Source organism: Periplaneta americana, chromosome 3 (genome assembly GCF_040183065.1).
Source record: "Periplaneta americana isolate PAMFEO1 chromosome 3, P.americana_PAMFEO1_priV1, whole genome shotgun sequence".
Classification (NCBI taxonomy): Eukaryota; Metazoa; Arthropoda; class Insecta; order Blattodea; family Blattidae; genus Periplaneta; species Periplaneta americana.
In genome coordinates this window covers 251277-269762 of record NC_091119.1, presented here as the reverse complement: position 1 = coordinate 269762, position 18486 = coordinate 251277, and the positions used below count along the sequence as shown (strand labels likewise).

Here is an 18486-nt window from a genome sequence, read left to right as displayed (position 1 = left end):
ATCTGAGACGATTCTCAACGGTGTCGGGATTGTATCCGGCGTGGCTTAGTGGTTAAAGCATCAGCACGGAGAGCTGAAAACCCGGGTTCAAATCCCGGCGCCGGAGAGAATTTTTCTCCGTTCCATCTCTCTCTCATCTTCTGCATTTCTGTCAATTATCACAAAATAAATTAGGAAGACACGTGTAGTGTTACTAAGGTAGGCTCCTATTTCATCCCCTTCTGAAGCAGTAGCATTATTACGAATCAGCTGTATTGCATTTATACTACGAAATCAGTTCAAGGAATTAGAATTAAATGTATCGCATGAAATGCGTTTTATTTTATGTCGTTTTTTTGTGAAGGATGATTATGAAATGTGAAGTTGTCGATTAGTGTTGAAGATTTATTAAGCGGGAAGTTGGCAGTGCTGCAGAATAAAACCGGCGTGAGCTAATCAAATTTAACGGAAAGTTTCTGCAGCACTGCACCAACAGAAGGAATAAGTATATGAAACAAATAATTCGATGTGTTGCTTGTATTAATGATTGTCTTAGGACTGCCGTATTTCATGATGCTTTAAACATTTCCAAGGTGATTCCCATTTTTAAAAAGGGCAACAATATGCAACCCAGTAGCTATAGGCCAATTTCGCTTATTCCTGTTTTTGCTACAATATTTGAAACTGTAATAAAAAATCAAATTTGTGAATACTTTGAATCTAATAACATGTTTTCTAATTCTCAATATGGATTCAGATCTAATTCTAATACAACCAAACCTGTTATTAGTATTATTAGTCATATTTTTAGAAGCTCTTGAGGACCACAAATTTAGCTCTGCTACATTTTGTGATTTAAGTAAAGCTTTCGACTGTGTTTCGCATTATGCTATATTAGAAAAATAAAAATATTATCGTACTGGAAGGAATGAATCGAAATTACTTGTGTCTTATTTAAGTAACCGTCAGCAGTGTGTCTTCATTGATGGCAATAAATCTAAGCTCATGAATGTAAAATATGGTGTGCCTCAAGGATCAAGCCACCGGTGTGGCTCAGTCGGTTAAGCCACTTGCCTGCGTCGTTAAATAACCAACTAAAATAAAAACTCAAAGATCAGTGTTGGGTCCTATTTTGTTTTTAATAATGGTCAGTGATTTGATGTGCAATGTCTGTGCTTATTCTATGGTATTCGCTGATGATGCCACTTTTTTGACAAGTCAAAGTGATATTAATGAATTGAAAACTCTTACTAATTCAGTTTTTAATGAAGCCATGAAATGGTTCAGTTCCAATAAATTTCTTCTAAAAGAAAGTAGAAGTGCATCTCTGTTATTTAGTAACTTCAAACTTCTTGCTATTACTGCGGACACCACACTTACCTGGGCATACCATATTGATTTTGGCTGTAGAAAATTGTCAAGAGTAATATTTCTTCTGCGAAATTTGAAAACGTATGTTCCGAAGAATTACATTAGAGTTGTCTATTTTTCTTATTTCCATAGTATACTTTCTTACGGACTACTTTTATGGGGTAATAGTAGGCTACTCATATTAATAAGGTTGTTGTGTTATAAAAGAAAGCTATTAGAATCATAACACATTCATGAATGAAGGCACAGTGCAGACCGTTGTGAATGAAAAAATAACGACTGTAACATAACTGTATATTTATCAAGCCCTATATTTTGTCAAAGATAATTCACCAATGGGAATGATGTTCACCTATACAACACCAGAAACCATGATCTTTTTGATATACCTAAGTGTAGGCTAACCAAAAGAATGAATAATTATATTATTATTTCTTTAAAAATTGCAAATAACTTTCCGACACTTGTTTTCATCTGGAAAGGAAATCTTTTAACAGACTTGTCTCTGGTTGGTTGATCAACAAACCCTTTCATGATATTAATGAGTTTTTTAATGTTGATGTTGTTGAGTGTTTCTGATACAATTTTATTGCTTTTTATGTCTCTGTTCTTTATTTTATATGCATTACTTGAAAGCTGCTGACTTTGATTATTTTTAATCTATAATTGTTTTCGTTGTTTGATATGGAATGATATGGTTAGGTTGTAATTAACGCAGTCTGTAGTTCATTTTCTTAGTTTCCTAATTACAATCCACAAGCAGTTCAGTTCACTATCTCTTGTTATAAAATGTTAATTTAAAATATTCAGCCATTCTTGAATGAATTGTTTCTCTTTTGCACAGCAGGGGGCAGTAGTGGAGCGCAATGACGTCAAGTGGAATGTAAAGTTGGAGGAATCTCCAGAGCAACTTTCATTTGCTTTTGTAAACTGCGAACCTGAGGTAAGTGATGCTACTCATTGTTCCTCCCCAACTGCATTAATACTCATCCTGTGTTCCCTTTTGTCAAAAAGCTACATCCCAAAAAGCCCCACTCACATTGGTTAAAAAGCCTTCAGTAACTTATCAGTAGTGTGATGGACTGTTTTACTTTCTGTTGGAAAAGAGCTTTCAAAACTTGTAACTTTATTCTCAGTATGTATTGATACAGAGTTATTAGCCCTGCTGTGTGTGTGCGTGTTTTTTACTCAGAATTTGCTCAAATTAGGTTGAGATAAAACCCCGGAAAATATCTCAAGCAGATAGCTTGCTCCGACCAGCATTCGAACCCGGGCCACCTGGTTTCGCGACCAGACGCGCTAACCGTTACTCCACAGGGTGGACGCGTAGTCTATGCTTGGGTGTGGCTTAATTCAGTGACGTGCTGGCCCATTATTGGTTTGCTATTAATATTCAGTGCAGGACACTAACTCCAGGATATCTCATCCTCAAACTTTACATCGAGATCTGCTGTTCTTCTTCATTAGTGGTAAATGTGATAGTGATAGTGATAGATTTATTGATATTAGTTCACAAAAGTACAAAACTTAATAATTTAACAAAAAGAACTATATACAAAAGTAGTTATACATAATAAATATACAATTTCCTAAACTAATTAATTTATCGCAAATCTCAACAATTTATTAGTTCAAACTTGCACTTACGTCTGGTTTTAGTGCATGTTTAAACCAATCGTAATAACCATTTAGACTTTAAACCATATTTACTCGTACCTGCTCCTTTTCACAATTTACTACCATAAATATTTTTAATACTTTTTTAATTTTAACTCTACAATAAACAAGTGTAAATCAATCTTTCCTGTTACTCTATTTATCCAGTATTTAATTGTAATTTTTAGGTCTTATTTTACATAATAAGTTATTATTTCAAATTGGTGAGCAGATGTCGACATACTGTAAGCCATGAGCCTGAACTAGCTGAATCGGTACATTCCACATGTAGGTTAATCTTTACTCTTGCACTATTTTCTTGTCAGCAGAATCGTTTGCGTAACTTCTATGAAAACTACCGCATACCTGTTTAAACACAAACTTGACAAGTTGCTTACATAATCAACCTCAATTTAGTTTCATCATTGTATCGCATCATTGTATCGCATGCACTCATTTTCGATTCATTGCTATTATGATGACTAATAAATTTATTATAAATGCATTCTTATTGAAATTAAAATATAGTAGTTAACCTATTTATAAAGTCAAATTATCTTCTGAACCTTTACTTATTAATATAGCTATCGGAATACATTAATAACTTCATTAATTCTCTAATTTCAATTTTTTTTTTATTATTTTAAAACCTTGACGTTATTCTATCTTATTTTCAAAAATTGTCTTCTTATCTTATTTAGTTAATAATTAGTTTTTCTAATTTTAGGAAAATTTAATCTTTGTTGATGCCTATCTCTTAGTAGGTAGTTTCGTTCACTATCTTTATCCTTGATTGACTTTACTTTATTTCTGTTACAGTTTCTATTTGTCATTTTACCTCTTATTAACTGTTCGTCACCTGCTTCTACTTCATCGGTCGGTAGTGGTAAATGTGTATCCTGGAACTGTAGAAGCTAAATGTTGTCTCCTTCCCCATGTTTCTACAGCTGGTGGAGTGTGATTTAACATGAATATTGCTACAACAGTACAAACTTCAGTGTCGCACAGCTTTGACGATGACTCTGTAATTGGATTCAGCCTGTCAAGCATTGACCTTGTTCGTTATATTTATGATTCTCAGGATGAGACTCATCGCCTGCTTCATGTAAAAGAGGAGATTAAGCTGGAAATAAAGGAGGAAGAATCTGAAGTCTTGACTCAGAGGTGAGTGTGGTGTGGATGTCTTTAATCTCTGCTTGATATCGCTTCTGCAGTTATATGATTGCGTAGAAATTCAGTGATTGAGTGTTACCAGAACGTAGTATGATCTGCAAAGCCATTGTCAGTTAGTAGCATTAGTGATGGATCAGACACATGCAAAGCTATTCAGAAGTACATGACACAACCAAACGAATAAATTCTGAAACTGACATCCATTATTAGACTATTGAATATTTAGTAATTGACTTTCCTTTCTTTGTGTTGCTAAACACTTCCTTACTTTGTAATAGCTAAGAATTGGCACTTCAAATTGTATGGAAGCTTTTGCTGTAAATTTATTTGTACATATGGCAAGTGAAGTTTGTGTGACCTGCATCCTGTGGACAAAACAGTCCACGTATTCTGTCAGTTATTCTGTCAGTTACTATTTGTATATGCTGAACAGCCTACTGCCAGCAACTTGCATGAGGCTTTGTATTACGAGACAGCACATCTCTCTAATTCTGATTTCAACTTGTTGTTACTGTATCTAATTTGACCTCCATATTTGCAAAGCGAAATATAATGTAATACTGATCTTAGTTCACAGACTATTGTACGAGTTTTGTTGAAGTGTATTGAGGTCACTGTTTTGACACTTTAAGTATAATGACGGAATTCATGTGGTCAGTGTTATACAGTGACGCCTGTCGTGGTTTGCGTATTTTTCGCTTTGTGCTTGTTATTTCTCACAAGAAACCTGACAGCTTGGTATCTTGGTATCATGACGATATTAAATTTTTTTAGTTTCAGATAATGTGGTATGGTATGGCGCACCTAATGGTATGCTATTCTCTGGCCTTTTAATGATTAGCTCATCTTAATTATAGTCTCAGAGCTATGGAATGTCAACTGAAGATAAGGTATCAAATTTCTTGATCTACTACTCCAACCAGTCCCTCATTGTTCAATATTTTGGTTGTCCTGCTACCTCAGTTGATAGAGTGACTGGGAGCTGCGGGATTTGGCCGTGTGGTCCGATTCTCATTCTCCCACATTGTGCACTGGGTCTTCCTGCAGCAAAGGATGTCAGCTTTTGTTTGAACCAAAACCGGCCTATCTCATCTTATTTGATTTGAAACAAACTTTCTTTCAAAGAAATGGTATAACATGAATAAGTGAATGTATCCTCTACTATACTAAAAGCCAGGTTACGAACCGACGAAACAGGAAGTAGTTGGATGGGCGAGAGGAAAGTGCGGGTTAGAGGGGTAGCCTGTGCAGTGATGACACGTTGAGTGTGGGGGATGGAGGGGAGAACGAGAACGGAGCTTTCCATTGGACCTCGCGTGAAAATGTCGTCTGCTAACGAAAATCTGGCAACGGAATCACGGAGACAGTGTTGCCAGTTCATTAGTAGTACCTCGTGCATTACGAGTCGCATTTCGGATCAGCGTCATTAGCTCGTGCTTTCTTAAAAACAGTAATTTTAATTACTAATATTGTAGGTATTGTTATCGAGAACTATATACAGTAGTTATTTTAAACATATTGGTGACAAACGCTGAACACGCTTTGAATCTCGCCCCACTATGTGGCAACAGAGCTCAGAAAGAGATCAACAGAACGTTGCTTCCGGTTTAGTCGGTTCATAACCTGGCTTTTAGTATAACCTTCTTAATACATTTTGAAAGTGCCCTCCATCAACTTCTAGACACTTCTGTGCATGTCTGAACAGGTTCATATAGACACGTGCCAATTCATCACGGGTGATAGTGCGGATGCTAATCCTCATGTTATCATTCAGTTCATCAATAATATGCGGATTCTGCTCGTACACTTTCCCCTTCAAGTACCCCATAAATAAAAATTACATGTCGATAAATCTTAGCTCACAGTACGCTCTTCAGTGAACATCTGATGAATACGTGTGACCTCTCAGATGTGTGAGATGTTGCTTCACCTAAGCAATAATTACGCTCCTTTTCTGTTAGGTGGGAGTAAAATTCATCTAAGAAGGTCATGTATACGTGCATACAGCTGTGTTGCTGATGTCGAATAATATTGGACAGATAATGGGTTTCGCTATCACAGCGCACCACACACTGATCTTCTGGTTGTGCAGGTCTTGCTCGTACACGTGCTGTTCTGGATACTGGTAGATAAATACAAGCCGCATCAGTCATGATAAACAACAGCGGGCCAAACGACCATCTGTAACCATATTCAACAACCAGCTGCAGAAATTTACACATTTATCCTTATCAGGTTCCTTCAGTTTGCTGCACAGCTGTTACTCGGTGCGGTTTGAATTTCCAAGCCTTCAACACATGTCTGCAAATTATCTTACTCGCATGGACCTGTTGAGTCAATTTTGGCTTGAACTTTCGAGGATTCCCAGTCATGATTTCCTGAATTCCCGCCGTAAGTTGAAGTGTCCGGACAGAAGGCGCTCTGTTCCTTGTTATATTTGCAATGGATCCAGTTGTACGCCACTTTCGCACGAAATCTAGAATGCTGCTTTTGGTGGTATTGGGCGAAGCGGATTTTTGTCCCTGAATAATTCCCGTGTTTCCTTGACAGAGCTGGTACGTATGTACGCTTCTGTGATGAATGTTCGCTCAGGTATTGAATATGCCATGCTTATTCACATAACACCTCTTTACACTGGTGGCCATAATTCTGGAAACTTTTTGTTTTTGTGCTGAATTATTATAACATCTGCATTGATTCATAGATTTATACAATTGAAAATGTTACTCGTAACTGATTCGTTAATTATGGGGTTATAATAAAGGTATTATATTAAATCCTGAATATTTTAACAATAAATCATTTCAATGTGGGAAATTATGTTCTTGTCGTTTAGAAGAGTTTCTTTGATCTTTCAATACTAATCGACAAATCTGCCTCACATCTCTTGGACTTACTTTAGGTTTTCTACCAGTCCTAAGTGTTCCATTACAAGATTTTGTGGATTTTTACTTCTGCCATACCTTCTGGATGCCAGACACTGTAGCACCATTACCAAGTTTTCTTCCAATTTCCGTGAATGTCTAGCCTTCTTCTCGAAGCGTGACTGCCCTAGAAGGTGTCCAGTCCTTTCGTGATCCATTGTGATAAAATGATCAATAAAATTTGTTGTAAAGCAATCAGATGTTAACCTAACGAAATCTTAAGTCAGACTAATGATAGAAACACTAATAATGTCCACATTTTATGCTAACAGTGCTCAACAATGCTTCTACCGATGAACAATAATCTTAAAATCAAAAATGGGCTAGTTTATATTACAGTAAATAATGGGAAATTATAATGAAATCTGAAATTAATATTTAGATCTTAAACGACAAGAACATAATTTCCCACATAATAATGATTATTTATTGTTAAAATATTCAGCATTTAATATAATACCTTTATTATAACCCCATAATTAACGAACCAGTCATGAGTAACATTTTCAATTGTATAAATGTTTGAATCAATGCAGATGTTATAATAATTCTGTACAAAAACAAAAAGTTTCCAGAATTATGGCCACCAGTGTACATTACAACAGCAAACAGTACTTTTTACAAATCATTTAACGTGTAACAGGCAACAATGTAACTAAACATGCGGAAAGGATAGCCAACATAATTACAAATCAAATTAAATCTCTTCAACTCTGTACTTCACCAAGCAATAATAGCCATCAGCCAGGAGTTGTACTGCTGGTAATTACAGTGTACAAAAACATACCATTGTTTTACGAAGTTAGACATTTTCACTATGGTGATCCCTTTTCCTGTTGTGCTGTCCGTAATCCTCACTGATGGCCTCTCTTGGTTGCAGCACTTTGAAGACTGACGAAGATGAAAAGCCACTCGTGAAGCTGGCAAACCCTGAAAATTTTTGTTCGGCAGAGAATCCTGGCCGTGAAAGTTCATTTGAAACCAAGATCTACGACGAGCCTCTCACAAGAGCGCCCCGAGAAGTGGAATGTAATATTTGTGGCATATTGTTGCCGGATATGCAGAGCCACAGAATGCATATCCGCACACACGGCGGAAATAAAAAATTCAAATGCGATATCTGTGGAAAATGTTTCTCACAACTCGTACCTCTTAAGAGACATATACGATCTCACACGGGCGAGAAGCCATTCAAATGCGATGTGTGTGGCAAATATTTATCCCAGTTAGGACATCTTAAGAGACATATTCGATCTCACACAGGCGACAAGCCATTCAAATGCGATGTCTGTGGGAAATACTTCTTGCAGTCTTCTTGTCTTAAGAAACACGCGCGCATACACACGGGTGAAAAGCCATTCAAGTGCCACGTGTGCGGCAGATGTTTCACGCAGTCTGAGTCCGTTAAACTTCATCTAGTGACGCACACGGGTGAGAAGCTGTCCAAATGCGATATCTGTGGGAAAAGTTTCTCTCGCCCTAGCCACCTGAAAAGTCATTTGTACACGCACACCGGTGAGAAGCCATTCAAGTGTGAAGTGTGTGGAAAAAGTTTCTCACAGTCTGCAAATGTGAAAATACATGCGCGCACGCACACTGGTTACAAGCCGTACAAGTGCAGCGACTGCGGGAAATCTTTTTCACGATCCAATGGGCTCAGTAAGCATGCGCGAACACATCGGTGAGTGTGGGAAAACTTTTTCAAATTTTGGAACGTCACACACCACCTATGTTTAGGCACATGTCTTTAAAATGATATACAGTAAACCTTCCTTGAGACGAACCTCAAGAGACCGAAAAATCTTCTTTTGACTATTAACGAAGTTGATTTTATCCGTGTATTGTGATCGATTTTTGTTGCACTGTAGCCACAATTACTTTTCCCGTTCACAACACTTTTTCATGGTTTGTAGCTAAACTACTACAGCCGGCCAGGCTCCGGCTCTGACATTTCGCTTGGAAAAAGAAGAGAGAACGAGAGAGAAAGTTAGTGACCAGGATTGCCAACCTCTGGCGTTTTGAAGTTGTGAAAATAACGTCGAAATTCCACTGTGAATGAAACTATTCTGCTAAATTTTAACCTTAAAACACTCTGGCTCGGTTTAAAGTAATGTTTTTAATTCTATTGTAATTTGCCGTTACAAGACTAGAGGTTAAAGTTGTCTGCCAGAACCAACCAGCTATGAGCGTCTGATGTATTTAGCGCGATGTTGCCACTTCTTTTTTATGCCAAGCACGTAGCGAACGACTCGTTAGTTCTTTGTGTTATAGTTCAGGCGAAGTAGTTGTGTTATTTTGTGCTTGAGCGATTTACGATGCCTGCAAATATTACTGATATAGTAATATGGCTAGTGGTCGTCAGAATCAAAGAAGGAAAAAATCGGCTCTTTTAGGAGCTAAAGTCATGAATTTATATACAGAGTGCGTGAATATTTTGAGATAGAGCGAGACAATGGAGAACCTCTTCTCCCTGTTACGAAAGTGGTAGATAGAGTTTGTGACGCTTTGAAGGTGGGAAAAACAACCGTTAAAAGTGTGACGTCTTTCCACTTGAGTATTAACAGATTCTAAGGAAAGTAGAGTCTATTTCATTTGATACACTTTCATTATAAAGATATTCCCATAGTCTGTGGTAATATACTGTAGGCCTATGTATAATTCACATACGTGTTCGCATTAGTTTTTATTCTGTTATAATTATTTAGCTGTGTATATTAACGAAAGATGCGATCTACGTTTGTGTAAAACTGTAAAATGATTTACATACACGTTTGCATTATTTTTTTTTCTGTGATCTACGCTAGCTGTGTACATTAATGAAGGATGTGATCTAAGTTATATGTAAAATGATTTATAGGCAAGCCTACGCATTCGAATTAGTTTTTTATTCCGCGCCACAAAATCGGCCGGCGAGCGCGTGACAGTTTTCATTCTGTCTATACTTATCGGCAACACTGTCTTCCTCGTTCACGAGAAACGTGAAGGCCGGAGAACGACTATACTGTAGTAACTAATGTACTAATTAGTACCTGTGAATCTCTGGATATTGTGTTAGAAGAATATATCAATACTTAGGGTTTAGGGAAGTTGTATGCATCTGGACTCTTTCCTTGTTGAAGATCCTCTTTCAGATATAGGACTCGTCGTCCTCATTGAATAATCAAGATTGTATTAGTAAACATGTAGATAGCAAATGGAAAAGAATTCGTTCCGGCACCGTGAATCGAACCAACGACCTCTAAGCTCTTTGCATCTGAACTATACCGGGATCCAGTGCCGAAACGAATTTTTGTCCAATAATAAGTCCTGCAGGCCCTGGATCCTGATTTATTGCTGCATTCCAGGTTTTGATACACACGTCCTTTCCTGAATGATAATCTGCACAGCAGAAACTCTGGAAATCACAACAGGAGGACGAAGACAATCAGTAAGTGATTCTGACTCTGTAACAAATGCTTTAAACATGAAATCGATGGCCTTGTGGGTTGCAAGGAGTAGTGAAGTGCATTCCATAACCTCTCCTACTCAACCCCATCCTCTCCTTCCCATGGTGCAACCTGTTTTAACAAACGAGGTTCTGGGGACCGAGTCACAGCGGTATAAAAAATGGAGGAAATGCCGTTTCCGCAGCATAAGCGTCCCCTATGTGGTGAAGAGATATGTTTGCTGGAGATGTCTTGCCCTGCTAGCCAATGGTAGATGCGGTTGCATGTAAGTGACATGATGCCTGCTCAAAACGGTGGTACTTTTTGTTACACCACTCTCCAATATCTTAATGCGTGATGTCTGAAGTGAAAATATTTCGGATGTAAAATAGTCCCCCATTTGGATCTCCGGCCTGGGAATGCTATTTTCTTCCTCAAGTACAACAAAAACAATGACATCAAAAGTCAATGAACAGAACGGAGCTTCTTAACACATTCCATAATATAATAAATACATTAAAGTCAATATATTTTTCAGTCAAGAGACGAACCTAACATCTCGACAACTAAAATATTATTACATTTATTATCCAAAAGCAAACAGATATGCAGCGGAATATGAGTTAGAGTTAAAAAAATATAAAATCGTCATTTCAAATCGTTCAAGAAATAAAGCCTGAAGATAAAATTGAATTTAACAAGTTTGATGTATGGAAACATAAAACGCACTTCAAATTCTATAGTAGGCTACTTACAGGCATGAATATCATTTATCACGTATACTAAAAACCGAAAACGTACCTAACCTTTGCTCAATCTCTGACAGGTTATGTTAGGTTATTGTTTTAGTATACTTCGCATGCATTAAGTTTAGGTTTAGTGTAAACGACACATACTGGGAAATTACCTGATTTTTTTAAAGACGGAGTTTATAATAACGCTGAGTTTAGTATTGTTAGAGCAGGGACGTGTATGTAGGATGCCAAAGGAATCTCTTTCAACATATTCCAATGTGTGACGACAGTGGCTAAACTAGCGCTGTGCTTGTTTCTTGTAAACACCTACAAGAGTTTAAAGCAGTGATGGCCTTCACTGAAGCCCAAGATAAAATAAGAACCGTACTTGAGGACCATGAAAATTAAAAATAACTACAATAACAATAAACTTAGAACAATGGCAATTTAAGAACATATTATTATTTGAGTCATCCGTGTCCATTTATCTTCTTGCACAGCAGCATCATTCAGTACTTACAGCAAATAATCGAAAACTTTTCACGTTCCTGGGTCTCACGTCAATTAAGTATTCCCTCAACAAACGCAGCAACCTTGTCACACACCCCGTGCCTCGGCCTACCCTTCATTTAACCCATCTAACCCATAAGGCAGGCATACCAAAACCCTGCACATTGTGCAATAGTCTCTGTGCGATGTGCACTTTCTACTCCCCTACCTGGAGGGAGTGAATCGCCTTGAAAAGGAACGCGACAGGGCTATACAGACCTGCAACAGCATGTCAGCTTTTCTTTCAGTAACGCAGTTTCAGTACGGGTGCTGATTTGGCTGTCTGTGAATGAGTTATGATAAATAACGTGAGGAGTTCACAGATAACGATGAAGAGAAATTACGAATCATACAACATAATTGTTATAATGATTTCCTCAGCCAACAATAATTATTTTAAAATGAAAGGCTTTCATTAGCCCATACCGAGGTAATAGTCTTGTGACAGTTTAGATCAGATTAGTAAAGTTCTCAAAATATGATATTGTCAGCGCTTATTTCTTAATCAGTACTCTCACGGAAAAACAAACTTGACAATGACGTTGTTTTGGAGTCTGTACTAACACAGCCACCAAAGATTAGACGACTTACGACTTTCATTTCATAAGCTGGTAAGTGATTAGAATATAGTGAGGAATATATGTGAGGCTCTTGAGGTTGTAAGGAGCTAAGAAAGCAACTGTGTGCAAGGTGGAAAAATGTTCTGGAAAAACTTATAATGGCAAATTTTCCATCTCACGTCACTATATTATGCTAATATAATTACATTAAGAAACCTTTAAACCTGATATAAATAGAATATCGTTGCTTCACAGCTTGTGAACTACACTTTTAAATTCTTTCAGTAACGCTTCCAACTTGTCGATACTTGCTCTCAACGTTTTCCAAATAAACTATATGTGAATTCAAATTCTAAGCTTAATTTATATTATTTATTAATATTAATTTTAATTTATATTGACATGCAGTAAGGAAATCATTTCATTGTAAAAACTTCACAATGTCCTACTGCATGTAATTAATTGGGAGTATAATATTTTCTTCAACATTTGTACCAATGGTCCCAATAAATAATAATACTAGACGAACAATGAAAGAGTAGGGTCTATTACTTTAAAATAATTAGTACCTACTACGTAAAATGAAATACTTGTTCGTTTTTTGTTGTTTCGAAATGACTGCAATATTATTTTTCTTCAAATGCTATATAAAAATCATATTAATAAATTATGCTTTACAAACCACTACTTTCTGAAAAAATAACTAAGTAAGCCTAAAGTTTCTTGTATTACAATTGTCAATAATAACCATGTTTTTTTCCTTTTGCTAAGTGTCTTTATAATGTCCAAACGTCTATTTAATCCAACCCTAGAAACGCAGAATAGATTATTGTACATCCCTCCAGCTAAGAAAGTGTAAGAGCAACGCTCGAATGATGCAGTCTGCATAGACCGGCGATCCGCGCACAAAACTGCACAGAGTCTGATTTCTAGCATGCCTGCCATAAGGAAACGGAAATCAGACAGCTTGTCTATGGTGTGGGGAGATATCGAAGATCGGCCCTAACTGTTTTAAGAAAAACGTAAATGAATAATGAATTATAAGAGATAACGAATACGTCCGCAGTTCACGGAAACAGACAGACAGATGAATCCGTTCATCGTGGCATTTGGCCTTTCCAGTCTTCTCTAACTCGTTGATTTTAGTCATTAGTATGAAATGACACGGCTGGCTAAATCCTATGGTGCATTTAGGCCAGCTAGATCCTACGACTCATATGAAAGCGTCTATGTACCTTAAATATAATATTCAGGACGCTAGAATATTATAAGCATCGATGCTATAGAAGTGTGTGCCTAATATACGGAGAATAAACTTCAATATACCGTAACTTTTTATGGTGTACTACTTCGTTTCTCGTCTACTTTCATATAGTATAGGTAGAAACAATAAGTTTTCCTTACCTAGTTCTGGTAAGTTGTTTATTTTTATATATTTTCAATAAGTACCGGCACTAAATAGAAGTATAGCCTAATATGGTTATTAACGACGGCTATTTGAAGCCAGTTATTTCATTTCAACGTCACTAGTTTGCTAATTAGGCTTAATTGATACATAATAATCCCTATTATAATGCACACGTTTTGTATTGAATTCGAACACACATTCAGCTGTATCGTTGTTTAGTCACTTGTCCCAAGACAGGTCTGAACCTCACAAGTGATACCAAGAAGGCACCACTTATGAGGCAACTAGGCCAAAATATAATGGGCTGGGGGATTAAGGGGTTAGGTACAGCTTACAGCAGTAAAATTTTTGGAGATATTCAACATTTTTTCCTCCATTACTGTATCTTGTACAATACTGAAAATTGGTATGTGTAAAACACTGTCCTGCTATATGAAAAAAATATTTATTTATTTATTTTTTTTTTTTTTTTTCAAAATTCAAAGCTGTGACAGTTCACTAAGCAGTGATCAAGTGTTTCTCTCATACCGGTAAGTCATAAACTTGTTAACTTTTTCATGTCCTCTCTTTTTTCTTTTATTTCTCAAACTCATGTTTAAAATATCTTGCTCTTTGAACTACAGTCCTTAATAAATAATATCTTTCTTATTTTGTGTTAGAAGAAAATACTGATATTGGACCATTTTTAAAAGTGAATTTATTTAAAAGTATTTTTATCGTATAGCAGTAGGACAGTGTTTTACACATACCTATTTTCGTTATTGTAGAAGGTACAGTAACGTAATGGAGAAAAAAATGTTGAATATTTCCAAAATGTTATTCCTTTAAGCTGTACCTAACCCCTTAAGAGCATTTTAAAGAACTCTCATATTGCAAGTAGCTAATAATATAACCGTGGGGTTTCAGTTACAATGGACGTCATCAAGACGGAACCTGAGGTCGATCCCTTGGCTATTGAAGCAAGTGATGATGGAAATATGGAAGAGGAAAATCATTTATCGCAAGTAAGTGAGAAGAGACCCTTCCTTCTAGCCATAGATTTTGTATTTATTTTTATTGAATCATTGCTAATTATCATCATCATCACCAAATAGATATATTTCTTTACATTTTAAATATACATAAACACACACTTCGTCTCTACAATGTGAGAAGCTCTTCTACTGGACGTGGTGCTTACTGTGTTGTTATTGCCTTGTTTATATGCTAACAAACTTAAAATTCTAATCAAATGCAGCCCTTAACATATTTGGTAACTATCTCCGTAACAGAAGGAGGGATATGAAATATGAAGTTGTGATTGGTAAATGATAAAAGCAAATTGAACAGGAGTTCGGTAGTATTGCATAAAAAACGGACGTAATCAAATCAAATGTAAGGGACGAAACTCGTCTAAGAAATCCAAACTGAATCTAGAAAAACGAAAATCGGCTAATCTTGGAATGTAGGCTTGAAGTAGGCCTTTTGGTTTGCTACATTTAACATTCTCAGATTATATTACGATGTACCGAAGTACATAGCTATAATATTTCAGTGCAGAAATTCTACGTCATCATATCATGATGGAAGAGTGGAACAGAGAAAAATTCTCTCTCTTGGGTTTCTTCTAGTGGCCTACCCTAATGCACTACGTCATAGATGTATGACAGTTTGCACAGTGTCCACACATGTGCAGAGGTGCACTCATGAGTGACTAAGTGGCCGGGATCCGACGGAATAAGTGCCGTCTTAAATCACTAAGTGATTATTTTCCGCATCATATATTCCGACGTACCGTAGTACATAATATTATATTTCAGTGCAGAAATTCTGCGTCATCATATGATGATGGAAAAGTGAAACAGAGAAAAATTCTCTCCGGTTCCGGGATTTGAACCTGAACCAAAGAGCTGGAACTTAAACTGAGAGGATTCGATCCGACATCGGGATGGGAATTCGGTGTGTCTTAGAGGATAGAGCGTCAGCACGTAGAGCTGAAAACCTGGGTTCAAATCCCGGTGCCGGAGAGAATTTTTCTCTGTTCCACTCTTCCATCATGATATGATGACGCAGAATTTCTGCACTGAAATATCATAGCTATGTACTTCGGTACATCGTAATATAATCTGAGAATGTTAAATTTAGCAAACCAAAAATAATTAATCGACAGAAATTAAAATTGACATAATGAAAGTAAAACTTAATTTAGTAATTGAGATCCACTCCATACAGCAATACTAACTTGCAGAAACTCAAACTAACCCAAGTCAATTTAAATTTGTTCAAATAAACCTGATTAGTGTCATCCAAGCAAACCGTGTGCAATGGCAAAGAAGAACATGCGTCATCTTCCAAATTCGACAGTTCACCTGATTCCACTACTGCAATTTGTCAATTCGTAAATTGTGTGCGTTCAAACACCTCTGTGACAACTTTGTCATTTGAGGTTCTTTATTTGATATCTATTAGCTACCTGACCTTATAATTCCAAATTGGTACATGAATCAGTCTTTGGTTTATCACACAAAACGACGTCTAGGTATGCAGGAAAATTCTGGTACAGAAAGAAAATATAGTAAGACGAAAGGAACAGCTCCACGACGATGACATGAGCTGTATTTCGTTACCATAATGATACTGTTCCTTTACTTACTTACTGATTGGCTTTTAAGGAACCCGGAGGTTCATTGCCTCCCTCACATAAGCCCGCCATTGGTCCCTATCCTGAGCAAGATTAATCCAGTCTCTACCATCATATCCCACCTTCCTCAAATCCATTTTAATATTATCTTCCCATCTACGTCTCGGCCTCCCCAAAGGTCTTTTTCCCGCTTGCCTCCCAACTAACACTCTACATGCATTTCTGGATTCGCCCATACGTGCTACATGCCCTGCCCATCTCAAACGTCTGGATTTAATGTTCCTAATTATGTCAGGTGAATAATACAATGCTTGCAGTTCTGTGTTGTGTAATAACTTTCTCCATTCTCCTGTAACTTCAGCCCTCTTAGCCCCAGATATTTTCCTAAGAACCTAATTCTCAAACACCTTTAATCTCTGTTTCTCTCTCAAAGTGAGAGTCCAAGCTTCACAACTATATAGAACAACCGGTAATATAACTGTTTTATGAATTCCAACTTTCAGATTTTTTGACAGCAGACTAGATGACAAAAGCTTCTCAACCGAATAATAACAGGAATTTCCCATATTTATTCTGCGTTTAATTTCCTCCTAAGTGTCATTTATATTTGTTACTGTTGTTATCATGTTGAATTTGTTACAGTTTATTGGTTATTTTTCTAAATATTTTTACAGCACAGAATTTACGTAAGTAAAATCACTTAACACTTGGATACAGCAAAGGAAAAGCTTTTTCATTATATGAAATTAAAATATTTATCTTCATGAGTACATTCTAAGATTTAAGTAGACTTATATAAATAAATTTACACAATTTTATATGAAATAAATGTAGATATATTATAGTAATTTCGAAAATCTTGCCAGGTTCTGTCAGATGTCTCACAACTGCCGTTGCATATTTGTGTCTAGTGCCGATAAAGATAAGAAGCGTAGACTGAGTGCTGGAGAATGCAGCTCTATGTGTTACAAGAGTAGCAGTCAAATGTGGTCATGCGGCTCCACTATTCAACCAACAATATGGGAGATTGTTGTACCTTAAATCACTTTTCACATTAATTTTTTTTTTAATTTGGCAAATTAAATTTTTTCAATGACGAAATGCTTGATACAATTAATGAAGATTCCTTTAAAACTTCCTGCAAGACTTTTCTGTTTTACAGATCTTTAAAGGATGAAAAAAATAAAATTAAGAGATATGTGAAGTGTTCCATGGTACAACAGGTTCGTCTAGTTTGTTTGTTTTTTGTTTATTTATTTATTTATTTATATATTTATTTATTTCAGCAGTGTAATTACACAGTAGAGAATAGTGATAATGACAGTATTAATAAACTTAAACAGATCAAATACCTTACATGTCTAAGAACAATATGTGTAGACAGATCAGATAAGCCAAGCACAATTAAGGGACTGCACAAGGTTATAAAAGGGATTTAAAATTAACCAACTAGAGGTGCACGATTTGAGAGCATCTCTGCTTAAATTAAAAATATGTAATGCAAATTTATTTGCGACCTTTAATGACATTTGACAAAAATTATTTTGCAATATAGCAAGTCTACAAGTTTTCCTTCTCTCGTGTCATAGGTATGGGTATCGTAATTTCTTAATGTTAAAGTTAAAAGATTGTCCTTAGCATGCAGAATTAATTGTAAAATATGTAAGTTTATTACAGTCATGATCCTGTTATTCACAAATAATGATTTGCAGCGTTCATTAAAAGTTGCATTTGATGTAATTCTTATGGCCCTTTTTTGACAAATACAGTTTGTACCTTGGATCACACCCTCTTGTACCTTGGAACAATTGAACGCAGGGGATATAGAGGAAAAAATAGCTGTAAAGACTGACAGTCATTTAAAAAATGTATTTGCCATAATTTGCAGGCCTTTATTTCCTGCAGGAGTCATAACTACTTCAACAGGTTTCTTCAAGGCATCCGGATCAATTGGGGGCCTCTTAATTCCAGACTGACTTCATGGCATGATCTTAGTGTACGTAAAACAAAAGCCGATAGCATCATGTGCCTTGGAACAAGATGTTTTGTAACCCAAGGTACAAAAGGGCGCGCATTTAAACAAATAT

At 36.4% G+C, this 18486-nt stretch overlaps 1 protein-coding gene and 1 non-coding gene across 4 annotated transcripts in view; both read left to right on the top strand.

Annotated features, from left to right (window-relative positions):
- Window positions 1-34: 34 nt before the first annotated feature.
- On the top strand, window positions 35-106 carry TRNAS-GGA (transfer RNA serine (anticodon GGA)). The gene has a single exon. It is a non-coding gene; the product is annotated as a tRNA-Ser (tRNA).
- A 2122-nt stretch (window positions 107-2228) lies between these two features.
- The window catches only part of LOC138695722 (zinc finger protein 180-like), a 42115-nt gene continuing 25857 nt past the window's right edge, over window positions 2229-18486 (top strand). The window contains exons 1-4 of one of the 3 annotated variants that reach the window (XM_069819847.1): window positions 2229-2293; window positions 4088-4170; window positions 10448-10530; window positions 14686-14783. In XM_069819847.1, the coding sequence (XP_069675948.1) occupies window positions 14691-14783 (93 nt within the window). In that variant the 5' untranslated portion in view covers window positions 2229-2293; window positions 4088-4170; window positions 10448-10530; window positions 14686-14690. Of the gene's footprint in view, window positions 2294-4087; window positions 4171-7983; window positions 10531-13206; window positions 13785-14685; window positions 14784-18486 lie in introns of those variants that run through there. The other 2 variants (XM_069819846.1, XM_069819845.1) reach the window with 2 other exon arrangements.